Source organism: Eschrichtius robustus, chromosome 8 (assembly GCF_028021215.1).
Source record: "Eschrichtius robustus isolate mEscRob2 chromosome 8, mEscRob2.pri, whole genome shotgun sequence".
Lineage (NCBI taxonomy): Eukaryota > Metazoa > Chordata > Mammalia > Artiodactyla > Eschrichtiidae > Eschrichtius > Eschrichtius robustus.
In genome coordinates, this window is record NC_090831.1 from 80,532,021 (window position 1) to 80,555,242 (window position 23,222).

The 23,222-nt window shown below is 36.8% G+C and overlaps 1 protein-coding gene across 2 annotated transcripts in view; it reads right to left on the reverse strand.

Moving 5' to 3' along the window:
• The window catches only part of SKAP2 (src kinase associated phosphoprotein 2), a 152,799-nt gene extending 138,206 nt beyond the window's left edge, over positions 1-14,593 (reverse strand). Inside the window, exons 1-3 of one of the 2 annotated variants that reach the window (XM_068549186.1) lie at positions 14,333-14,593; positions 4,782-4,887; positions 4,141-4,166 (exon numbers count right to left, since the gene is read on the reverse strand). In XM_068549186.1, the coding sequence (XP_068405287.1) occupies positions 4,141-4,166; positions 4,782-4,887; positions 14,333-14,399 (199 nt within the window). In that variant the 5' untranslated portion in view covers positions 14,400-14,593. The remainder of the gene's footprint in view (positions 1-4,140; positions 4,167-4,781; positions 4,888-14,332) is intronic. The other variant, XM_068549185.1, reaches the window with a different exon arrangement.
• Between the last annotated feature and the right edge of the window lie 8,629 nt (positions 14,594-23,222).

A 23,222-nucleotide genomic window follows, 5' to 3' on the forward strand; every position in this document is an offset into this window, starting at 1 on the left:
TATCACAGCAGCATATTTCTTTGAAAAATATTTTTAAATTTTTAATAGTTGGGTTCAAATTACTATTATCCCTTTTTTATATATGGCTTATGGTCAATTAACATTTTCCTAAATGCCTGGAGATAAAGCCCAACAGCAATTGAACAGTCATGACCCCACCATTGAAGGTGATTTAACCAATCTACTGCTTGTTTTAGCAAATACAGTTCTATTTTGAATGCAATCAGGTAAACAGTAAACTAAATAATATACCTAAAATTCAGATGATAACCATTCCCTTTTACAGAGAATGAAATATAAACTTGGTGGGGAAAATTACTTGAGTGAAAAATATTAATTTCTAATTTTCTACTCAGTTCACGTGTCCAAAATAATTTCTCAAGTGATAATATACAGCTATGAATAGACATAAACATTTAACTTGTCATTTCTTAAGGGAACCTGTAGTTTAATTCTTAAAAATTTGAAAGATTTGAGTCACCACAAATAAGATTCTCTTCATAACTCTTCTACCATAGAAGGGCTAATATATAGCATGCAAACATGAGGCAGAATTTTAAAGGAAGGACACCAATCCTCAAGTACTACCTTCGAAGCAGACTTCTACTACTATAGGCCCCATAATCTCAAACATGCTTAACGCATTTGTATAAGGCCAGAGATGGGGTGTGGGGGTAAGGGAGCTGCAAGTTATTTGCTCAGATTTCACTGGGGAGCTAACTTTCAACAGAACATATACTATGTTAGGAAGAGTAAAGGAAACGAAGTTAAACATCATCCAAACTTCTGACTTTTCTGCTGTTCTCAAGGATTCCATCAGAACAAACTAAAATGGGTCCCTTCTTATCTAACAGCCCTGTTACTCAAAAAACTAGTTTAGTCCATAAATAATAATACCAATGAGGTCAAAGGAAATTGCTTTCTAAGTAAACCTATTCATATTTAACAATATCAGTGGAGTTTTAGGATAAAATCTACTAAATAAATTTTTTAATTTAGAGGAAAAATATTTTAAAGGAGAAAACGAGAGCTTTTTAGTTATGACATCTAAAGAGAATTGAAAACAATATATTCACATTTTTTAAAGCTGTAGACACCCATATTTGAAAAATATTCTCTTGAAATATTTGTCTCATGTTAATATGCATACCCTTCCTTTAGTAATTTATGGTTTCCTCAAAACTTATTTGAAAACTGAATTATAAATCAAGATTTATTAAATCCTCTTGATAAATGAACTTGAATCTGAGAATACACATTAATATAATACTTATTGAACACTAACTATGTGTCATGCATAGGTATCTTCACATTATCTTATTCTGTAAAGAAAATAATAATACCAAAATCATCACTGGAGTAAAACAAGCCTAATATAGAAAACAATAATACCAAAATCATCACTGGAGTAAAACAAGCCTAATATAAGGGCAAGATACAACTACAAGTAAAACTTTTTTATCATATACCTAATATTTATTAGAAAATTCTATTTTATACTCAGTCAGTAACACCTTTACTCAAATAGTAATATATTTTCATCCCCAAAAAAATTATTACAAGTCACATTTAAAAGCGCTATGACCTTACGATGTGACAGAGAACAAATTCTGAAATAATCATAATTGTAAAATAATTCTAAAATGAGCATAATTCTAGTGCATGAAGCCTGTATTTAGGAGTATACTTTATATTACTAGGCTACATTGTAACTAAGAATAAAAAACTAGAGTTAGATAGTTATTCTGTCATGTACAATATCTAAAGACTATAAGAAGAGATGTGAGAGGAAAGTAAGGAAGGATAACAGACATCTGTGAACATTAAAGAAACTAATAACTCACTTATTTGAAATGAGTAAATGTGAATTAATTCATTTTATTTAAGAACTCTCTTCCAGGTCCTTTTTTCTCCCAATAATGATATTAAAATGGTACTTAACCATCATGTAAAAATAAATAAATAAATAAAGTATGTGAAACAAATAGGAGTATAAAGGTAAAAAGCAGGAAAATAGCCTCTGGTCACTTCATTGTGACCCTATATTGACCTGAGAGAGAGAAAGACAGAGAGGGGAAACAGCCAAAAGGATTTCTGTCCAGGTCTCCTTGGATGAAGACAATCCAAAAACCCCAAGAAGAAAATGTAAGAAAAAAAAGAAAAGCAGCATTATCAAAATATACTTACATGAATTCAATTTATTCAATGTAGAGATCTGATTATTAATAAATTCCTGTTTTTAAAATATATGTCTTTTGAGCAATTGCTTATTCAACTATTAAGCCTGTACTAACTTCCCTTTACTATTTCTAACAAACTACAGGAATAGTCTTTTTAGAACAGTCGATTATACTTTGAGAGTAGAATGGCATAAAATTACTCAGCTTCTCATATTTCTCCAAGGTACACATCTAATTTATCCACAGGCTTACTTTTGATCAGGCACTCTTGGTGATTAGTTAACTCAATACAGCAGTACTGAACAACAAATGACTTATTCAGAGGAAAATGATTATGGGGAATCTCTGAATTCTGTGTTATTTGAACTCTTACTCTAGGCTCATTTTTCAATTTCTATCAAATACTATATAAACTTCCATTCTCCTTAGAGACAAAGAATGTATCTCAGTAATGTAATTTTAATATCCACACACCTGAACAAGTCCTAAACCAGAATACCAAAGGGAAAGTTCCTACCCTATTATTGAATCATATGCAATTCTACAATGACTTTATACTATCACATTTTCTTAGCTTAAAAACGTTTAACGTACAAATAATTAAGTCACAATGAGAGTCCAATAAGTAACCACTAGAACAAAATGTGCCTTTTAAGAAAAAAGGCAGAATCTGATACGTAATATTTCCCCCATAAACAGTGCACTGTATAAAAGTTATCATAATTAAAATGCATAAATTCATTATTTCTATACTCAACTAAGCAAAATACAACATGATTAAACCCACAGTTTAGGGTTCATTATAGAGAACAAAGAAGTAGGTATTTGTGGAGAGGAGGAGTTTCCTGCTCTTTCCTTTATTTAACAGTGTTAAAAAATTTAATATGGAAAAAAATCTCTTCTTATTTCCTCTAATCACAACAATTGTGATGACTTAATGTGAAAAGAAAATGTGGTTTCCTTTTAACTGATTTTAGGTTTGTCTGGTTAAGTAGTTGGTTTACTGAAACCGTCATTAGTCTCTCACTTATCAGTTGGCAGAGATATGAGTTACTCTGTGGTATCTGCTCACCCCAGTTAGAAGATGCCACACTGCTTCCCCCAAACTCAGAGCCTAGCTTCACATAGTTAACTGACCTCATGTTGTGACCCTCATACCAGCATCCACAGGCTTCAGGTCATGACCTATGAATTAGCATCATGGAAGTAAGGGCCATACCAAGTTTCCCTTACACAACTGAAGACGTGAAATAGTAGAAACTTCCTACGCCTTTCTGGATTTGGTTTTCAGTACGCTAAGCAGCTGTCTCTCAAATCTAAAGGAAGACAATCAGCTTACCAGCATTCTCACATATTTCAAAAAAATGAAACTGAACCCCCTTCTTTGAAAATGTCTATGGCATATATTTATTCATATCAAAAGAATCACGAGAATAATAAAAACCAGCATTTGAAAAAGATTTTACTCATGCTTTCAAACAAAAATTGATACTGTTTTTAAACCAATTACCTTTTAGAAACATTACCTATGAGCACCCAGCCACAGGCCCTCCTGCTTCCATCACCACTATAAAGTAATCTCTACAGGGTTAAATGGTGTTGGGTTGGTATCTCGCCTCTGCCTCACAAAATTCTTCCGTGTGTAACTGCAGGTATATACCTTTCTTAACAAACTTCTGCCACAATGAACTCTAAGAACCATAAAACCTAAGAATGTTAAACACAGATTTCTGCATGAAAGATTGTGCAAAAGAAGATTGTGCAGAGTAGATTCTAGATATGTTTTTTAATTTTATTCTCAGCAGGGGGAGCTAGCACTCTCATCTTTAAAGTCTAAGTATACAACAGAGAAATTTAAATTTTGACTCCAACTATCAAATTTCAGTATGTGTTAGATTTTCCTATTGAAAATCTCTGCAAGGGAAAAAAATGTCAAGTTTGACAAAACTTGAAAATTTACCTTTGTCTTGAAATTCCTGAAGATAGCTGCAAAATAAAGCAAGAACATTATATTTTAAAATAAAGGTTGACAAATCAAAACAAGATCTAATCAATGGCAATAATTCAAGTCTATTTTAAAATCTATATTGTAAATATATATTTAGAGAAAAAACTACTTCCTATCCTGAAATGATAATTCCAAAAGGCTTATGGATTTATAATAAAGGTATTTTTAAAGACTTAAGTTACAGTAGTAAAGCCAGAATATATCTTTAATACATACAACTTAAATTACATTTATTCATTTTAGTATCTGGAGGTATCTTCTGTATTTATGTTAAAATTCTCAATCTACCTATGTCTTATCAGTTAAACCAAATATATCCTCAAATAATCAAAATAAACAGTTGGATTTTGCTAGAATGCTTAGAAAAATACATAATCAATAGGCTTCACAAAAAAACGGTATTATGATAAGCCTGTCTGATTTTAAAAACTATTATAGTAGAAATATAGTTTGTCCTTTAAAAATACTTCAAACCCAATTAAATTAGAACACAAAAAATTTAATCCCACAATAATCAGTCCTTCATTAAAATGTTAATTACAACGTTTCTTATAAGTAAGAAATAAGTAATAAAAGGCAAGTAAGTGACTTACATAGACTTTACATCTTTTATCTTCTTAATAAGGGAGTCTCTCTTTTCCTTTGCTTTCTTGGATAAATTTTCCCCTCTCAGTACGTCTGCTACAAATGTTTCAACATCTAAACCATGAAATATAAGAAAAAGGATACAAATTATAGGAAAGAATCATTTTTTTGTGAAGACAAATAGGACAATGATTGTTTCTACCCATAAGTGTTAATATCTGTACAATTTGTTACAGTTATTTATCAATCCAAAGCATAACAATTGAAGTATGTTTCAAATACTAAATTGGACAAATCTGTTCACCACTTAGCTAATAAAATGTGTATGCTCTACTTATGCTTAACACAGCGAATGCTATTAGAATGTTTGGCATCATTAAACCAGGAAGAAGCACGCAAGTTTTAATAAACTATGGTGCCCCATAAACAAATTCTCTGTATAAAAGCAAGTGCAGAGCTTTCATGCATGTTACTATCATTTTTTAGTATTTTGTAAGTTCCTGTATGAACAGGTCATTCACAATATTATATCAATATAAGCTAATGTCTCTGGCAAAGGCATCCTTTTCCCAGTGTAATCAATTTTCAGGTATATGCAGTGCTTAATGCTTTAAAGGAAAAACAAATCCCTTTTTCTAGCCAAGATTCCCAAATCAAACCCTCCTCTTTCCTACCTGCACCACCTACTCTGGCCAGCTATTCTCAAATAAAAAAGATAATCAGTTGTGTGGTTTTGTGTGCTCTTGCTTCCTGCCTTGGCATTACTACTTGGAAATATTTCTTTAAACAAAGGAAAAAGTGGCAAAATAGATTTAGCCACTATTTTAAAATATAGTAACCAAGAGATAAGACTTCTATGGCCTCATATAACATTTTCACAAAGCCTCTTTTTTTTTTAATTCAGTAAACTTCCAAATTATTCTGCTTTCTAATTCTCTCTAGTATACAATTCCACCAAATCCTTATTGGTTTGATTTTACAATAGCCCCACTCTTATTGTTCATGAAATACTGTACAAGTTTAAATTAACTTTATATTCAGAATTTCAAATGTCACTTTGAGATATCTAATATAGAAGATACCATTAAAATTTTTTCAGTAGGCATGAGTATAAACCACCCATATTTCATATTGAAGAGATGTGTATATATTTTACTTTCTTTTTATTTAACTAATTTGTCTCCTAATTCACACTGATAAAAAGATGGTATCAAAACATACAATATTATACTTAATTAATTCAAAGCAGTAGAGCAAATAGTCTTTCAACTGTACTTATAATTAGCAACTTAAAGCCTAGTATTTGAAATAGAATGTTATAACTGATTTTAAATTCTTGATTACAAAAGTATGTTGATCCAAGGAGTGAAGCTGATTAAACTGTTATTCTATTCATTCATAATAGATTGTGTAAAAGTGATTCTTCACTAAATCAATATAAGTGAAATAATTAAAATTTAGTCTTGGAATAATTTTAAGTAGCTTTCTGGTTCGAAGCCCATTACTGACTAATGTTAAAAGTAACTATCAAAATGAAACAAAAGCAAAATGTCACAGCTTCTCTTTCCTTGAGCTGTCCATATTTTGAAGAGGGGGACACAGAGACATAATCCAGTACCAGTGCAAATTGGACCCACACTTCTAAAGTGAGTTCAAAATAATGAGACTTATAAAAAAGCACTCTTCTCTCAACTCTAAATTCTGTATGTACCCAGAGGAGCAAGGCAACCTCTGGACATTCAGATATTAGCTGAAATGGAAAAGATCATTGGCTTCTCTGAGATGGCTCCAATAAATCTACTAAGAAACTGGAGTAAGAGAAGGAGTAGCACCTCTACTGTTGATTCTTTCTTCCAACCAATTCTTTCTTCCAACCAGACTCAACACGTGGGAGAATCACTGGCATAACGATTGGTAGTTTGCTTAATGTTACTTTCACTCAGTGTTTGTCTTTAATTCCCTTATCCACACGAGTATTTAATTGCCTATTTTACATTTTCATTATACAATCCAAGTTTAAACAAACAGGATCTATTTTCTATCTCCGGAAGCAATAAGAGAACGAATTACAGCCCGAGTTATTTCTTTAAAAGGTCTTTTCAGTTGTATAAAAACTCAGAAAACAAAAAGCTGTAATGCTCTATATAGTGTTTCCTAACAGTGCCAAAAATATTTTTAAATTATTGAGCTATGCTATTTTGTGAGGAAATACTTGTTGAAGGAGTGTGAGACTGCAGGAAGAATCTGTGTTGTTTGTTTTCTGAGTGGGAGGAGATTCAGAGATTGCGCAAGGGAAAAATTCTATATTTTTAGAGTAGTCTTAATGTATTTATTCCTAAACTTATGCCACAAAAGGGGTTTAAGGCAACTAAAAAGATTTAACAAACATTGATTTTTAAAAATTATTTCACAAAGGAGATGTGGAAAGCGTACAACCTGCTTTTGCGTTTTTTTGGTTTTGTTTTTAACAAATAAGAACTTCATAGTGGAAGCGATTCCTGCAATAATCTTCGTTTGTTGGTGCCCACAGACTCAATTGGTTTTGAAGTTTTTGAAATCTGGGTTTTTTTCTTAAAATCCATACTGTGCCCATTTATTTTGAAATCGAACGAAACCAGCCTCTGCTAGGCACAGGAGACCCTCTGGACGTGCCCGCGGCCTTCGCCGAGCCCCTGCGCGGAGCTCCGACCCCGCTACCCCGGCGCGAAGACGTAGCGGGTGCTGGAAAGTTACTCGGCCTTCACCGGGAGATGCTCGGGCTCCGCCGTCCGAGACACTCGGAGTGTTAAACCCCAGGGCTCCCGTCATTGGAGCTGTGAGCAGGGAGCACTGGTTTGGGGCAGCGCCCTCGCCAGACAAATGGGACTGGATCTGCGGCTTTGTAGCTCAGAGCCAGGGTAATATTTCAGAAGCGAGCAATAAAAGTCCTGGGCGACTCAAGCACTCCCCTGGCTGGTTGTAAAAGAGATCTGAAGCTTTTTATTGTGCTCTGAATAGCCCTGCAAACGGTAAACTAGCGAGCGCTTTAGCCCTCTTCTACCTTCCTTTAGGGGTCATGTCCCTCTGTTAATATGTAGATTTCACTGACTCCAGACTGCCTGTAATTCGGGAAACAGCCGTAATTCGATTACAAGAAAAGGTCAGCCTGCCTCCTCGCTGGCCTCTTGGCCTGGTGAGTAGACAGAATTCCTTTCTCACAGGAGGGATCTCGGCTCACCCGCGTCCTCCACGGGAGAGGAGAAGCTTAAGGATCCACCCGGCCACGTGGAGAAAGCGCAGTTCCGGCGCCCTCTAAGCACCAGGTCTAATCCCTACCGCCGCTCCGCGCTTCGTCACGTAGACCGCAGGTCAGCGCCGGCCGCATTTAACCCCAGAATTGGCCCCATCTCCATCCGCCTCTGACCCCAAGTCATCACCAAGGAAAAAGTTATTCAGCGAATACAAATGTGGTGGTGATTTTTGCTCCTGTTACACCTTAGCATTGTCAGAGCAAACCTGATCTCCCGGTACAACTGTAAAGATCTGGGGGAGAAGGCCGCTGGAAAGATCTGATTTACAACCGCTCTGTAGATAAACGTTAAGGTCTGAAAACAAAATTAAAAGATGACATCATGTCTTGGCTCAGCAATCCTCAAGCAGTTTGAGTTAGAAACTTCTCAATAGCCATCGCAACCCCTAAGAGGCAAATACTTAGCACACACCAAATCACCGAGTGGTACTCAAATTTTCCTTTTCCTTTTCCTGTACATATGGACCCCCTAGAAAATCAGCCACTCATCTCCCCCTAGAGCCCGAGAGGCTACGACAGGTATCTAACACACACAAGCTAACAGCTTTCTACCAGTTTCCATACTAATTACAGTTTCAAGGTGAAACCACACAAGGTTACGACAGTTTTTAAATTCTTGCAAACTATAAACTGTCGTCGGCTTCTCCAAGCTGAGTACATAGCACAGGTTCCAACTCTTTAAGAAAGCCGGGGTTTGACCACTTGTCCTCACCATCCTCCACCATGGAATATGACTTCCAGGCTGGAGGTTGTAAACACGTCACAGAGGTAACACCTGGCGTCTTCTATCTAGTCCCCCAACCAACCAATACCTCACCTCCCTGGGCAGGCATCCAAGTGTGCAGGCACAGGCACGCATGCGTGCGCGCGCGCGCACACACACACACACACACACACACACACACACACACAGCCTCTGTGATGGCCTGAATTGTATAGGAGAGGGGGGCAAGAATTAGAGTGAATCCACTACCACATGCTCAGCCCCAGATCAATGAATAAGTGTAAAACCAGTCAAACCATACCCCAAATGGCTTTACGACTTAATTCCACATCTTTCTCTACTTTATGAATGGGGCCAAGTTGCACTTTGTATTCACTGAGGTGCTATCACTAAACAAGAATCTCAGCCTAGAATTTAAGTTGGCATCAGAACAAAAAGAGAAGCTTTTCTTCTCTGTTAAAGGAGGGTATAGTCTGACCAAACACCTCCTGGTGAAAACATAAAAATCAGTTAAACTGGGCACATATAGACCAATTAAGCTAAATGCCCAAATTTGGAAAATGGCTAATTAAAAAGTTATTGATAGCTCTAATAAATGTCTTTCTCTTGATTACCCAGCACCTTTACAGGTTATGGATGAACTGTGGACTTTTCAAACATGGAAAAAGAGACAGGAACAAGCACAAGGAGTTCTCAAAGTATGACAGGAAAAACATACCTGAGTCTTACAATCCAGTCATCTGATAACATTTTCAAAATTGGCTTTGGAGGCTAAGTGACTTATTTTGGTAGAAAACTGGACTGTTGAAGGATAGAGATGAATATTTTTCACCTCTAAAAGATGACTCGATAAATAGCACCTTAAAATCATCAAAATCTCTTTACCACACATTTTCAAAGAAGCCACAGTGAATAAAACATTAGTCTGAGATTTATACTATATTCACTGTTAGGTATCATGTATTGTAATGTGTTCACTATGTGATTGAAAAAGAAATGTAAACTCAGCGGAATGAAAAAGATAGACTTGGCTTTAATTGAAAAAGACAAACTAAGTGAATAATGAGTATATAAAAACTAGCCTATGCCACTTTTATCACCCATATATGACACTTAATCTTAAATTTATGAGAGACAACTGAACTGTGTTTCAAATCACCAGAGGCTTTTCCCACTCTGATGTTTCTGTCTTCTTTCTAGTAATACTTTAATGCTGATTAAGTAGAGCTAAGCTCATTAGGAAATTTTTTATATACTTCTCTTTTTTTAGAATATTTAGATTTCTTTTTTAAAAGAAAACCAGTGATAATTTGGATTGGGTAACTATAAAATTGTGCATACTAGCATATTATCAAGAGCTTTATTTAGTAATCTGAGATGAAAATACTTTAAAAGGAAAGTCATAAAAAAACCCAAGAGAGCCAAAGATCCTCTCCCAAGAAAAAACAGAATATTGTATGCTTAACATAGGCAAATAATTTTCCTAACATCACATCTTAAGTCATCATGTTATTTGACCCATACAAGAAACTATAACTTTCTGGTCCCTTGATTTACAAACATATATTCCTATTTCTAGAAGAGAAAAATCTTAGAGGTGTCATGGACTGATTTCACTGTAAGATCAAAGGTTCTCATATCAAATTTAAACTCATTAGTTATTATTGCCAAAATGGGGCAGGCTTGTTCTTGCTCTATAGGAAAATCCAGGTGCTAAAGAAGTAGGTGACTATTGGTGACTCAGTAGGTGGCACTCTTCCCTTTACATACTCAGCCAATGCCCCAGAAGGAAGTTATGAGACACTAGATACACCATAAATGATTCTCATAAGAAAAATAAAACCGAAATGTTGACCAAATTATAAATGGAACTCTGGAAGGGTGGAAATCAAACCACACTATTCTCAGGATTGAAAAAAATTCTACCTCTATCTCAAATGAATTCCGTTCTTTACCTAGTGTCCCTAAAGGGATTATCAATTATGTGTGAAGGTTTTTAAAAAATGTCCTGGAAATCCTCAATAGAGGAAAATGCAATATTTCTAATCAAGACTGCCAAGTGAACAAAATCTCAGGGTCGCTTTGCAGACACCACTCTGTTTATTGTTTGTTTGGTTTGGGTTTGATTTTTCAGAGTATACTAACAACCATCATTTTCTTCAACATTGGTTTCATTTTCTAACCCAACAAAAAGAAACTAACATTTTCTTACAGCTTTCCTTTTTAAATATGTTGTCTAAAACAAATGAATGAGAATATCTAACTGCAAACCACCAAGAGTCCAGTATTCAAAGGGCGATTAAACAAATCAAGGGGATTGGGGGTGGGGGGTGGCGAGCAGTGGTTCTAATTCCTCTCACTTTCTTGCCTGCCTGGAGGAAAAACTCACATAAATCAAGATTATTCTTGCTGTTCATCCCAGTCAAAATATTTGGATGTGGGAGAAGATTAAATGGACAAGATTTGGCATAATCCTTTGATTCAACTTATCCCAGCTAAACCTGTTCTTCCATTGTGGTGAAAAAAAATTAAAGGTTGCCTGTAGTGCATATGGCAGTCCCCAATTTACTTTTAACAACAAAAATCTGTAAACCTTTTTCTATTCATGGGACAAGAAAATAATTCAACACTTTTATAAAAAGTATAGGCTATCAATATTTAATATACTGATTCCACAGAAATAAAAATAACTAATGGTCAAACTATATAGCCACTTTTTCAAGAGCATCATTAAATGTGAGGTAAGAATGATAACCTCTATGGATTTTTGCATTTCTAAAGAATTTTTTTTAAAGGGAAGGAATCAGAAGGAGGGGGGAACAAATATTGAAAAGGAAGCCTAAAATAGATATAATCAGAGGAAAAAATAAAGAGAAGAGAATACTAAATTGATAAGAATACATTTGAGCACCTACCTCTTTCAAGCAGTTGAAACGTCAAACATTTAACACATATGGCATAATGATTTGGATAAAGGGAACATGGAACGCAATGGGAAATGTCCAAAACATTTTTTTTATAGGCATTATCTTTTGACTTTATATTCTTTTTTTCTGAAGGGATTTTAATGCCTGAAAAGTTTAGTTCCTTATCTTCTCTACCCTGGAATTCTAGCATAGCGCCATGCATTCTAAGAGTGCTCAGCTGTTAACTACAACCACCACTGCCAATATCTCCTAATTACTTTCAAAGAAAGAACTAGGTAAGCCAGCAATATCTTTAAAATTCAAACCAATGTCAACTCTTCCTCTATAGTTTTAATAATTTTAAATCTAACCATGTCCTATTACCCAAACACTTGAATAATGCAAATGATCATGCACAATCCAACAGAATTTTTTGGATAAAAACATGTGAAAAAAAATTGCTCAGAGCACTTATTCTTGAAACCTTTCCTACCTCAAAAAAAGATTTTAATTAAAGTCAACCATAAAATGTTAACCATTTTCTTTGAATGATTAGTTTAAAAAGAAAACTGAAAAACACTGGTTCACTTGTTTCATTTCTTTACAATTTATCTCATATATATTTCCTCATAGCCATACCTCTTGAAAATATCCTCTGAAAATAAAGTATAAGTCAAATTTGTAATCAACAAAATTTTAATGTTTTATTATTTGTTTTTAATACTTCATGTGTTTTAATATGTGATTTGCTTTAATAATGTGAAATACTGAAAATGTCAATAAAGTGATTTTTAAAACACTGATTTCAGACATTATGTAAGTATTATTATCTGATTAAAGAGAGAGAGATGGCTAAAGTATATAGGAAGTTAGCAATGGCAGATAATTTAAATATTATTTAATTCTGAGCTTTCAATTAAATTATGCAAATAAGGGCTACATGAAGTATTTGTAATCTATGGGGATCAGAGAATAAAGAGTCTCATAACCCATATATCATACTACCTGCAAATGTATGACTATGGATCCAGATAGCAAACTGTCTACTGTGGAGCTGTCAAGCTTCAAAAGCATGTACCCAGAGGTCTACACTTTACATCTTAAACTCAAAAATTCACACCTAGAATATCCTGGAAGTGGTGACATCTACTTTTAGAGTTATGATAAACAGTTCTCTGACCTGGTGACTAAGATAATATTCTAAGCAAGGAATTCCAGCATAGTAACAACAAAAATGTTAACTGTAGTAAAACAAAATCAGCACTCACTTGAAACTCTCATAGAATGGAATAAAAGCTGCCTTAACTCAGCCCCTACAGTTCTTTCAATATTTCCCTTAGTGGTACCCATTAATGACAACAAGCATTTCTTAGAGTAAAACACTGTCCCACCACAAATGCATTCATCACACTGCAATCATGTTCACATAAACATGTCTGCATTCATACACTATTGGTTTTATCTTCTCTATCACATTCAAAATGCTAACCACCAAAACAGTGTAACAGCATATAAGATTTGGTCTCACAGTGCTCTAACAGTAACTTACTACTTAAAATGTCACATTTTAAACACTGCTTTAAGAGTTAAAATAAGCAAATCGTAGCACAGGCATTAAGAGAAACTCTTTTAATCCAGTTATTCATGACCAATATTGAAGGATACTAAAGAAACAACTAAAGAAAAGTAAAAATTTTAATCAAAGTTCAGTATTCAGAATTCTGATGTACACATGACAAAGTGAATAATGGGAAGAATTCCAGAGCATCAGGATAGGTAAGATTTGTGCTACCCTAAAACAGATGTATTGTCTTTTCTACCTTGTGCAGAAATACAAATTTTTTAACAGCCCTTAGTGAAAATACACATCTCCATATCAAGTATATTAATGAACTAGCAGTGGATTCATAACAGCCTTGAAGAATGCATCTTTAATTCCTAAGTTCCTATAAATGGTAATTTAAAACTGAAAAGGGGAAGATGAGGGTGCAAAGATGAAGTACTGTATTTTAATCGTGTGACACAGGAAGTTGGACTTTAACACATCCTTCCTTTTTTGTTTTAACATGTTACTCAGGCTGAAGACAAGTGGCCATTTGAAAGTCAGGCTCTTTTCGAAGGTCTCAAATATGGGTGGACTGAATGTTCAAGAAAAATGGGAGTTTTAGAAATGACAAACCCTTTGGTCCCATAACCCCAAACTCCTAACCCCTGTAGCTCAGAAATCTTTCTCCTCCATCGGCCAGGCAACCGAAAACTACTTCTTTGACTTCTCTCTCCCTCTCTCCCTCCCTGCCTCTCTCTCTCTCTCTCCCTCTCTCCCTCCCTCTCTCTCTCTCTCTCTCACACACACACACACACACACACGGCGTCTTCACGACGCATACAGAATTGTCCTGATCGCGTTAGTGTAGCCGACCAAGAAGGGCTTCCCCACCATCCTCGCACCAAATTTCAACACACACGCCCACTCCCATTCTCAGACCCCACTTCCCCACTCCCAGTCCCGCTCCCACTGGGCAGGAGGCGTAGGGAGAGCGGAGAGGGAGGGGAGAGACTCCGAACGCTTCTGTCCCCACCGGCTCGCCGTCCCCGCGCCCCCGCCCCCGCCGCGTTACCCGCCCCCTTCCCGCTTTTTACCTGCCAACAGGTTCCTAATTTCCTCGGGGAGGGGGTAGGGAGAGGAGGTGCTGCTGGGGTTGGGCATGTTAGGGAGCGCGGGGCGTGCGGGGAAAGGACCTGCGCTGAAAGGGGACCCGACCGGCTGGGGTTGCGGCTGCGACCTAGACTCGGGCTAGCAGTCCCGGTAAGGACAGCGGGGCTACGAGTCTGGACACTGCCGGGCCGAGGCTCATAACAAGGAAGTCACTGAAGCCCCAGCCGCGGCTGCTGGACTCTCGGCCCGGCCCCGCCCGGCAATTCGGGGCGGGGCGGTGGGCGGGGAGGAGGCCCGAAGGGCCAGAGGGGCCTTAACTGCGCATGTGTAACCCTCGGTTTTCCACGCCTCCGAAAAAGAGCCCCTGGGCAGGCCACACCCACCGCTACGTAGGGGCGCGGGAGGGGGAGCGGCTGGTGGGAAGGGAGTGGACTGCGGCTGCATCACCTGATCCAGCGCCTGAGGTGCCTTGCGGCCATTTTTGTCACTGGTACCCCCGCAACTGCTGACCATTTCTCCACGGTCTCGGAAAATAAGGTATCCGTAGTGCCTCCAAGTTTTCCGATTGAGAGACTTTCTGGACCTTAATCAGCCCCGCCAAGGTGTAACACCTCGCCCAGTACCCCACATGGAATTTTCGACCGCCCTAAACTACTATGGCCTTCTTTGTCCGATTGCATGATGGCAACAAAGTCTCAACTTCAGCCAGTCCTCCTTCAGAAGCCAGTCTGGAGCTGCTCCGGAGAGCGCTCTGATTGGCTCTTAACACTACTTTTCTACCTAATTTAGATTTTTGGGGTGACTGATTTCCCCCACTCCGAAGAGCAGGGAGGTCTAGTTTCAAACACAAAGCTAAGTAGACACAGATACCACTGTCTACCTATAAGAATCAAAAAGAAAATTGCTGGTGATTAGTAGAATGGAATTATAAAATCTGTTCACTCCAACGTGATCATTTAATCAACACATACTTATTGTCTCCTATCTCCAAATCTTCTTACAGGTTTTCTCTAAAAGATACGTTTTGGTGCTTTTAAAGGGGTGTGTGTGTGTGTGTGTGTGTGTGTGTGTGTGTGTGTGTGTGAAAGAAAATAAATAAATAAATAAACACACTTTTTTTTTCTTCAGATAGGAACCGCCATGGAAAAGGTCTTTCCTAGATGCCACTTGTATTTTGAAGATTGTATTGCAGCTCCAATAACAATGTAAATTGTTTATTCCTCTACCCTCCAACTCTCACTAGATCAATGCTCCTTAAACTTTAGTTTGCTAGAAGCACATTGAGAACCTATTAACAATGCAGATTCTAAAGTCCCACTCCCAGAAATTCTGATTCTGTCTGTTTAGGATGGGACTTTACTGATTGCGTTTTAAACAAGCCCTATAGGTGATTCCTTCTAGCTCCTGTATGGCACAAAATTTGTCATAACTTTCATCCCCACCTGGAACCCAAAACATGACACAGAGCAATGGCTCCATTAATATTTCACACCAAAAAATCTTAGACAGTAATAGTAAAAAATTAAGTAGTCAAATATAAGTCATTTTTGTATAATTCTCAAGGAAATACACCAAACACTAATTATAAAAGGAAAAATTAGAACATTTTGGAGTTCTCTCAAAACAAAACAAAAAAGACAAAAACTTTACAATTGAAGTAAAATGTGCAAAATAACAACAAAAAAGACACCCCAAAACAAACCTATTCCCTAAAATGGAATCTGAAATTCCTGCTCAGATTTAGAACTGTGATGAATTATAGAAAAATTGCTGAAAATCGGAATTCTTTTTGGTGGAGGTAAAAGTGAATAAAGAGTCATTTTACAAGGTAAGTCCTCCAACTTCAAATAATTGAGAATTATTATTCTTAAACTACAAAATTATCTTCCTAAAGAAGGAAGAAACTATTTTATGGACATACTATATTAGTGAGGATTCTTCCTCCCTTTACAGCTATCACATAAAATTCTTCATCTTGTCACACTTTTTATTAAACCAGGCCTCCAAATGTTCCTATCCATTGTTTCTTTCTGATAGAACTGACCAGATTTTTTTAAATTCTTACCTCTCATTTATTTATTTACACTCCACTCATTCCACAAAGGAACTGAGGTGATTTACTCTTGTATCAAATAGACAGCTTTCTGCAGTGGATCAAATGGACACTGTCTCCACTGCTCATTATGCCAAGTCATTCTTGTTAGTGAGAGACAGGAAACTATTAGGATTGCCTTAAAATATATAGCATCTAGTAGTCCAAATAAAAAAGGCAATAACAGAAAATGGACTCTTTGTAGGAAACACATTTCCCCTATTTAGGAAACCATTCTCAGACACAGGTTCATGATGGATTTACTTGGGCAATGCTTTGTATACTCTATCATTTTTACTGTTTATTGTTAAAGTTACTGAAATTGATTGTAAGACACAAAGAGAAATAAAGAGAGGCTAGAAGAAATATATTCTTATTTCTGATTTCCAAATGTTTCCATAACAAAAAGTAGGAAGGAAATCAAATCATACTTTACATTTTAAACTAGTCATATTAGGTAAAAAAGAATAATAAATGACACTTTAAATCTCAACCTGAGAGAGACAGCAGCTTCCCTACCATTATGCACAGACTAGATTCTGGAAAAATCTCATGATTTGACTTCTCAAAAGTAAATCCTTTAGTTCAAAGAAGATGTGTGTGTGTATACATATATATTTCCTTATTACTAAAGCTAACCTCCTTCCTTACATCTTTCAAATTTAGCCTAGCTGAATAAGTATTTGCCCACAGGCTTAATTTTAAAAGAATCTGAACACTGAAGAAAAAACAAGACAGTGAGCTAAAACAATTTACTTTTCTCTACCTCTCTTATCTTTATTTGGCTTTCATAGGCATGTGGAAGAAAGATTATATTTATACTTAGGCACTGTATTAGTTATCTGTTGCTACATAACAAAACTTAGCTTAAAACAAACATTTAGTATCTCACACAGTTTCTGATGGTCAGGAATCCATGATCAGTTACGCTGGATGGCTCTGGCTCAGAGTCTCTCAGGTTACAGTCAAGCTATAGGCTGGGTTGCAGTCATCTAAAGACTTGACCATAGCTACAGGATCAGCTTTGAAGAACGTTCACCCACAGTACTGTTGGCTGGAGCTCTCCATCCCCTTTGCTGTTGGCAAAAGGCATCAGTTCCTCACTACATGGACTTCGCAGGGCTGCTTGAGTGTCTTCTTAACATGGCAAGAGCAAGTGATCCAAAAGGTATCCAAAACCAAGACAGAAGCTGCAATGTCTTTATGACTTAATATCAGAAGAGGCATAATTTACTAATGCCATATTCTATTGGTCACACAAACCAAGCCTGGTATATAGAGGGAAGGGACTGCATAAGGCTGTGAACACCAGGAGGTAAGAATCACTGGAGCCATACTGGAAGCTGGCTATCATAGTCAGCCCTTTGGTTCCCAATGATTCACATCTATCCCAGTGCAAAATGCACCCATCCCCTCCCAAAGCTATGTGCAAAGTCTCATCCCATTATGGCATCAGCTCAAAGTGCAGAATCTCATCATCTAAATCAAGTCCAAGTGTGGATGATGCTTCTTAAATAAAGCTCCTCAAGTACAGTTCTCTCAATCTAAAGACCTATCAAGTAAAAAGACAAGTTATCTGCTCCCCATATAACATACAACAGTGGGACAGGCATAGGATAACCACTATAGACATTCCTGTTCAGAGAGGACAGGAACAATAAGAAGTATACAGAGATTACTGGTTCATAGCACTTCTGAAATCCAACTGGGAAAATGTCGCAGGTTCTTTGATTAGGACAAAATTATACTCCCACCTGGAATAACTCCTCCACAGATCTCAGTTCTGCACTCTTTGAGTCATCCTTCCTTTTCTGTGAAAGGTAGTCTATGTTTTCATTTGAATAGTTTTCTTGACCTGCTTCCTGCCAATGGCCTTAGGGGATCAGAAGACCTCTTTTCATTTTGTACTGTCACTATCCCAGTTTCTATCAGGGTTCAATCAGAGAAGCAAAACCACTAGAATGGAAATAGAGATAGATAGATAATATAAAGGAATTTGTTACAGCTATTTGACCCTACACAATTGTGGAAGGTGGTTAAACTGTCTCTGTAAGGCTGTTATCTTTGCATCTGATGTTGGAGCTTGAAGTCCAACAGAGCAGAGTCAGAAAGGGAAGATGAAGGAGATTCATGACAAGCTGGAATGCAGAAGCATAGTTCATGAGGACAACATAAAACCCAAATTAGCTCTTGCTGCCTCTGACCTTGGTAGTACTTACGCCCTGCAGAAGCTGGGGTCCTTCACTGCAGAGTTAAACACACACTGGACTCATGATTCAGAGACCTGAAAGGAGGATCTAGCAAAAGATGGAGCAGTTGCAGGTCTGGCTGCTGCCTCAAGCCAATGAAGTGAGCCAGAAGATAAGCAACAATATATGTGAGCTACAAAATGACTGCTGCTTCACTTCTGCAAATCTCACACAAGAATCTCTTTTGTGGCCCACCCTAACCGGAAATAGACAGAAAAAGGAATTCCAGGAAATATAGGTTGACAGATTGCAAAGCCACCAAGCATACACTTGTATTATAAGAGTGGATTAGATAAAGGAAGCAGTTGAAATTTTGCATTTATTTTGCAGCCTAATACATTTTTAAAACTTTTAAAACCTATTATGTCTTTTAAGTCATCTAGTAAGAGCTCTTTTCAAAGTTTTTAGAAATGAAGACGTGTTTTTACTTTCTAAATTTTTATCCCTTTCTTCATTTGAATATTCTAAGACTGGTAGGTATGAGGTTATCATTGTGTGGCAGTCAGCAGGAAAAAAATCATATTCTCACTGGAATTCTGGAATGTGAAGTCATTTACCCTTAAAAGATGTGGGGACTTCCCTGGCAGTCCAGTGGTTGAGGCTCTGCGCTTCCACTGCAGGGGGCACGGGTTCTATCCCTGGTCAGGGAACTAAGATCCTGCAAGCCGCGCGGCTTGGCCAAAAATAAAATAAAATATTTTTTAAAAAAAGATGTGATACAGAACCCGACCTGTATCAACAGGTTCTGGTAGATATGGCTCACTAACTTGTCTTTTGAGTTTTTAGGTCATAGTTACTAATCCTATTAGTATAATTTATGAATTTAGCAAGATAAGGAAACTCATTCTCTTTTGCTTTCCATCTCATTTGCATACACACAAACATATACTCAGGCATTTTGCTGCTCCAGTCAATCATTTTAAAATAAGAATAATAAGAATTTAATATAGACTGGATTTGAGTTCTTAACAAAATGCTGTATATCTTTAGGGTTCTACAAATTAGGAATAAGGTAAGAGATCTATCCATCACATTTTGGGCTTGTCAGAGGCTACCGGGTTCTCTGCCCAGGTAACAGCTCTCTTCTCGATTTAACTGAAATTGGTTCCCTTATCCAGACTCTCAATACTCAGAGACCTTACCATTGTAAGGTCAGTCCTGATAATCTGACTCTGATCTTATATCCTAGTTCTAGTAACTGAGTTTCTCCTGCCTGGGTTCTGAGACCAAGCCTTCTACCTTGCCTACTTTTAGTAAAGGGGCATATTTGTTTTGATTCCTTCTAGCCTTCTTGGACTACAGCTTCTGCCTTACTCTTGTAGTGTTGATTTATAGGCTGGTATTATATTCTAGGTGGATCTCCAGAGAAGAGATGGACCCAAATCTGTCTTGCCTTCTACTTATCAGGCTTGGTCCTCAGAGTATGGGCACTAGGAACATGCCAAGAAAATGCTTATTCTTTTTTACTATATAAAATTGAAAACAGACCCTCTTCTCTCCTCTTTTACTCCTCTGTGGTTTGGTACGGTTACTCTGTGAGCAGGTACATAAAAAAGACAAGAACTTTTGATTCTCCCCCTTAATTCTCGTCATCAGAATCTCTACTTTCTACTCAGAAGCCTGAGTGAGTGACCTTGAAGATTCTATTTTATTCTTGGCTTATAATAGACTTAGGGAGAGCTATCCTCATGCTTAACCTGATAGATAATATGCAAAGTCACTGGTGTAATTTAAGCATCCCCAGTTCACCCTATTCCCCAGGATGATCCTGACCTACACTTCCTGAAATTGTACTAATTAGAGACTTGGGAGAGTGGACAGATGACTCTCTCCCTTTGCGCCTCAGTCTAGGTTGGTTTGAGAAGTCAGGTCTTGTATAATACCTGGATTAAGCACAATGTGGTTTTGGATGAACGATAACTGAGACAGTATTTTGGAATTTAAAATATCCTGAGAGAGGGCAGGCTGCATGGACCTACCAAGGAATGGTTTCAGGACTAGCCATGTAAAGCAAGCAAGGTGTTCATGGGCATATTTCACGCTGTGTTCCCTCCAGTTTCTTTAGGGTACCTCTAGTCCCCGCAACAGCCTTACCAACATTTACTGAGAAGATAGTCTTCTAGAAGACTGAAACTGAAAAGCATAACTGCCTTATTATTTAAACTTTGATGGACTCACATTTGAGCTCTGATTGAACTAATCAGAGTTCAATCATTGACTCCCACATGAACTATTTACTCAATTTTCCCTACCCTTACCTATAATAATTATTTTTGTTACAGGAATTTATTTTATTTTTGTTATGTTATTGTAGTTATTAAAAACATGACTTTAGATGAAGCTTAATTTTCTAATACATTTCTAGAAATCGTTTTATAGCTAAGTTGGCAGAGATTTTAGAACATTAAACAATTAGAAATAGGTCTAGGTTTCTTTCTATATGTAAAGACAAAATAGTACATTGTGCTCAGAGTCCTTCCGCTTATTATAGTACATCTATTCTCACTAGGCAATTTTAAAATACCAAGCTTTCTTCAGCAACAGAATTCAGTGGGTTTGTGCCTAATATATTCATGAAGGGCTTTGATGGATTTGGTAACCATAAGCAGCTGTTAACATTAAATTGCCATTTAATTTTTTTTAGTGACTTTCAAAGTTGTCAATATTAAACAGGAGTGTTTTGCAAATCATTACTTTAAGACCGATAAGAATAAAATTAAATAAAATTTAAAAGGCTCAAACAAATTCTCCCTTTTTTCTATAGTGTCCCTCTACTAGCAAATAAATAAAAAAATTTTTACAGAATTTTAAGCACTACCTTATATAGTTGCCAAGAATTTGCTTGTATATTACTATACTCAGATATTCTTCCATTCCTTTCCCACCTCCCCCCCCCCATTTAATTTTTGTCCTTTTTTATATATCTCAGCTTTGGTTGAAAAAAAAAACTAACCTGGAAAACTACTGGGTAGGTCCATGTAAGTATAAATGACCTTCACTATAGTGACAAAAAAATTAAGTACATTTTTCCTTATTCTCCTACAATCAGGTAAAGCTTATGGAGTTTTGCTGTTGTTGTTGTTTTAATTTTTCCAACTTTAATGAGATATAATTGACATATAACATTGGATAGGTTTAAAATGTACAATGTTATGATTTGATATATGTATATAATGCAAAATAGTTACCACAATAAGATTAGTTAACACATCGAGGCATGTGCTTCTTAATAATCTAGGCACACCAAAAAAGCAATTATTTATCTATCAGTAAAATAACCATAGGTGGAGAATAAGAACAGGAAAGAGGAAAGTCCAAGATCTCTACTGTAACAGTTAGCTATGGCCACAAAAATGAAGCATAAACTCTCTCAAAATTCACTGACTTAACAATAATTCTCAGAGATGTGTGGGGTGGCCCATGATCAGATGAAGGTTAACTAATCCAGGCTGGGCTCAGCTAGGACTATTCAGCTCTACTCCACTTGACCCTGACTTGGGCATGTTCTTGTCATGGCAATGACAGAGGTGCAAGAGAGCATGCCCAGTCACATTAGCACTTTTCAAGCCTTTGATTGCATCACAACTGCTAAGATCTCATTGGCCAAATCAAGTAACATGGTCAATCCCAGAGCCAAGGGGTGGGGAAATACTCCTTAACCAAAAGAGGACAATGCAAAATTACTGCAAAGAATATGGATGTATAGTCCTATTTCTGGGGAAGAATGAAGAGTTGGAACAATAATTCAGTCTACCACAATGCAGTAGGCCAAATAATGGCTGTCCCCCAAAGATGTCCACATCCTAATCCTCAGAACCTGTAAATATGTTACCTTACATGGCAAAAGGTATTTTGTATAGGTGAATAAATTAAGGATCTTGATATAGGGAGATTATCCTGGATTATCCAGGTGGACCCAATATAATCTCAAGAGTCCTAATAAAAGGGAGGTAGGAGGGTCAGAGTAAGAGAAAGAAATGTGATGACAGAAGCATAGAGATTTTAAGACGCTTTGAAGATAGAGGGAGAGGCCACAAACAAGGAATGCAGGTGGCCTCTAGAAGCTAGAATAGGCAAGGAAAAGGATTCTCCCCTGGAGCCTCTAGAAGGAACACAGCCCTGCTGACACCTTCATTTTAGCCTAGTGAAAGCCGTTTCAGACTTCTGACTTCCAGAACTGTAAGATAATACATTTGTGTTATTTCAAGCCCTTAAGTTTGTGGTAATTTGCTACAGCAGCAATTGGAAACTAATATACACCTACAAAATCTACTATCTGAAGAAGAGATTTCTAAATAATCAATAGAACCAGCATACGTAATCTTACTACCAACTAAATATCATTTTAGTAAATAAAGCTATTTGTAGAAAATACATGAATGCCTATGACTTTAGTCTCCTTATTGTTGTATATAACTGTTAAACAGTTCTTCATACATCAAACACATATTCCTTCAACAAAAACTACTGAGACCATCATTCCTAAATTCCAGGCTTGAATAATGAATGCAGTTTGACAACATCATATTTACA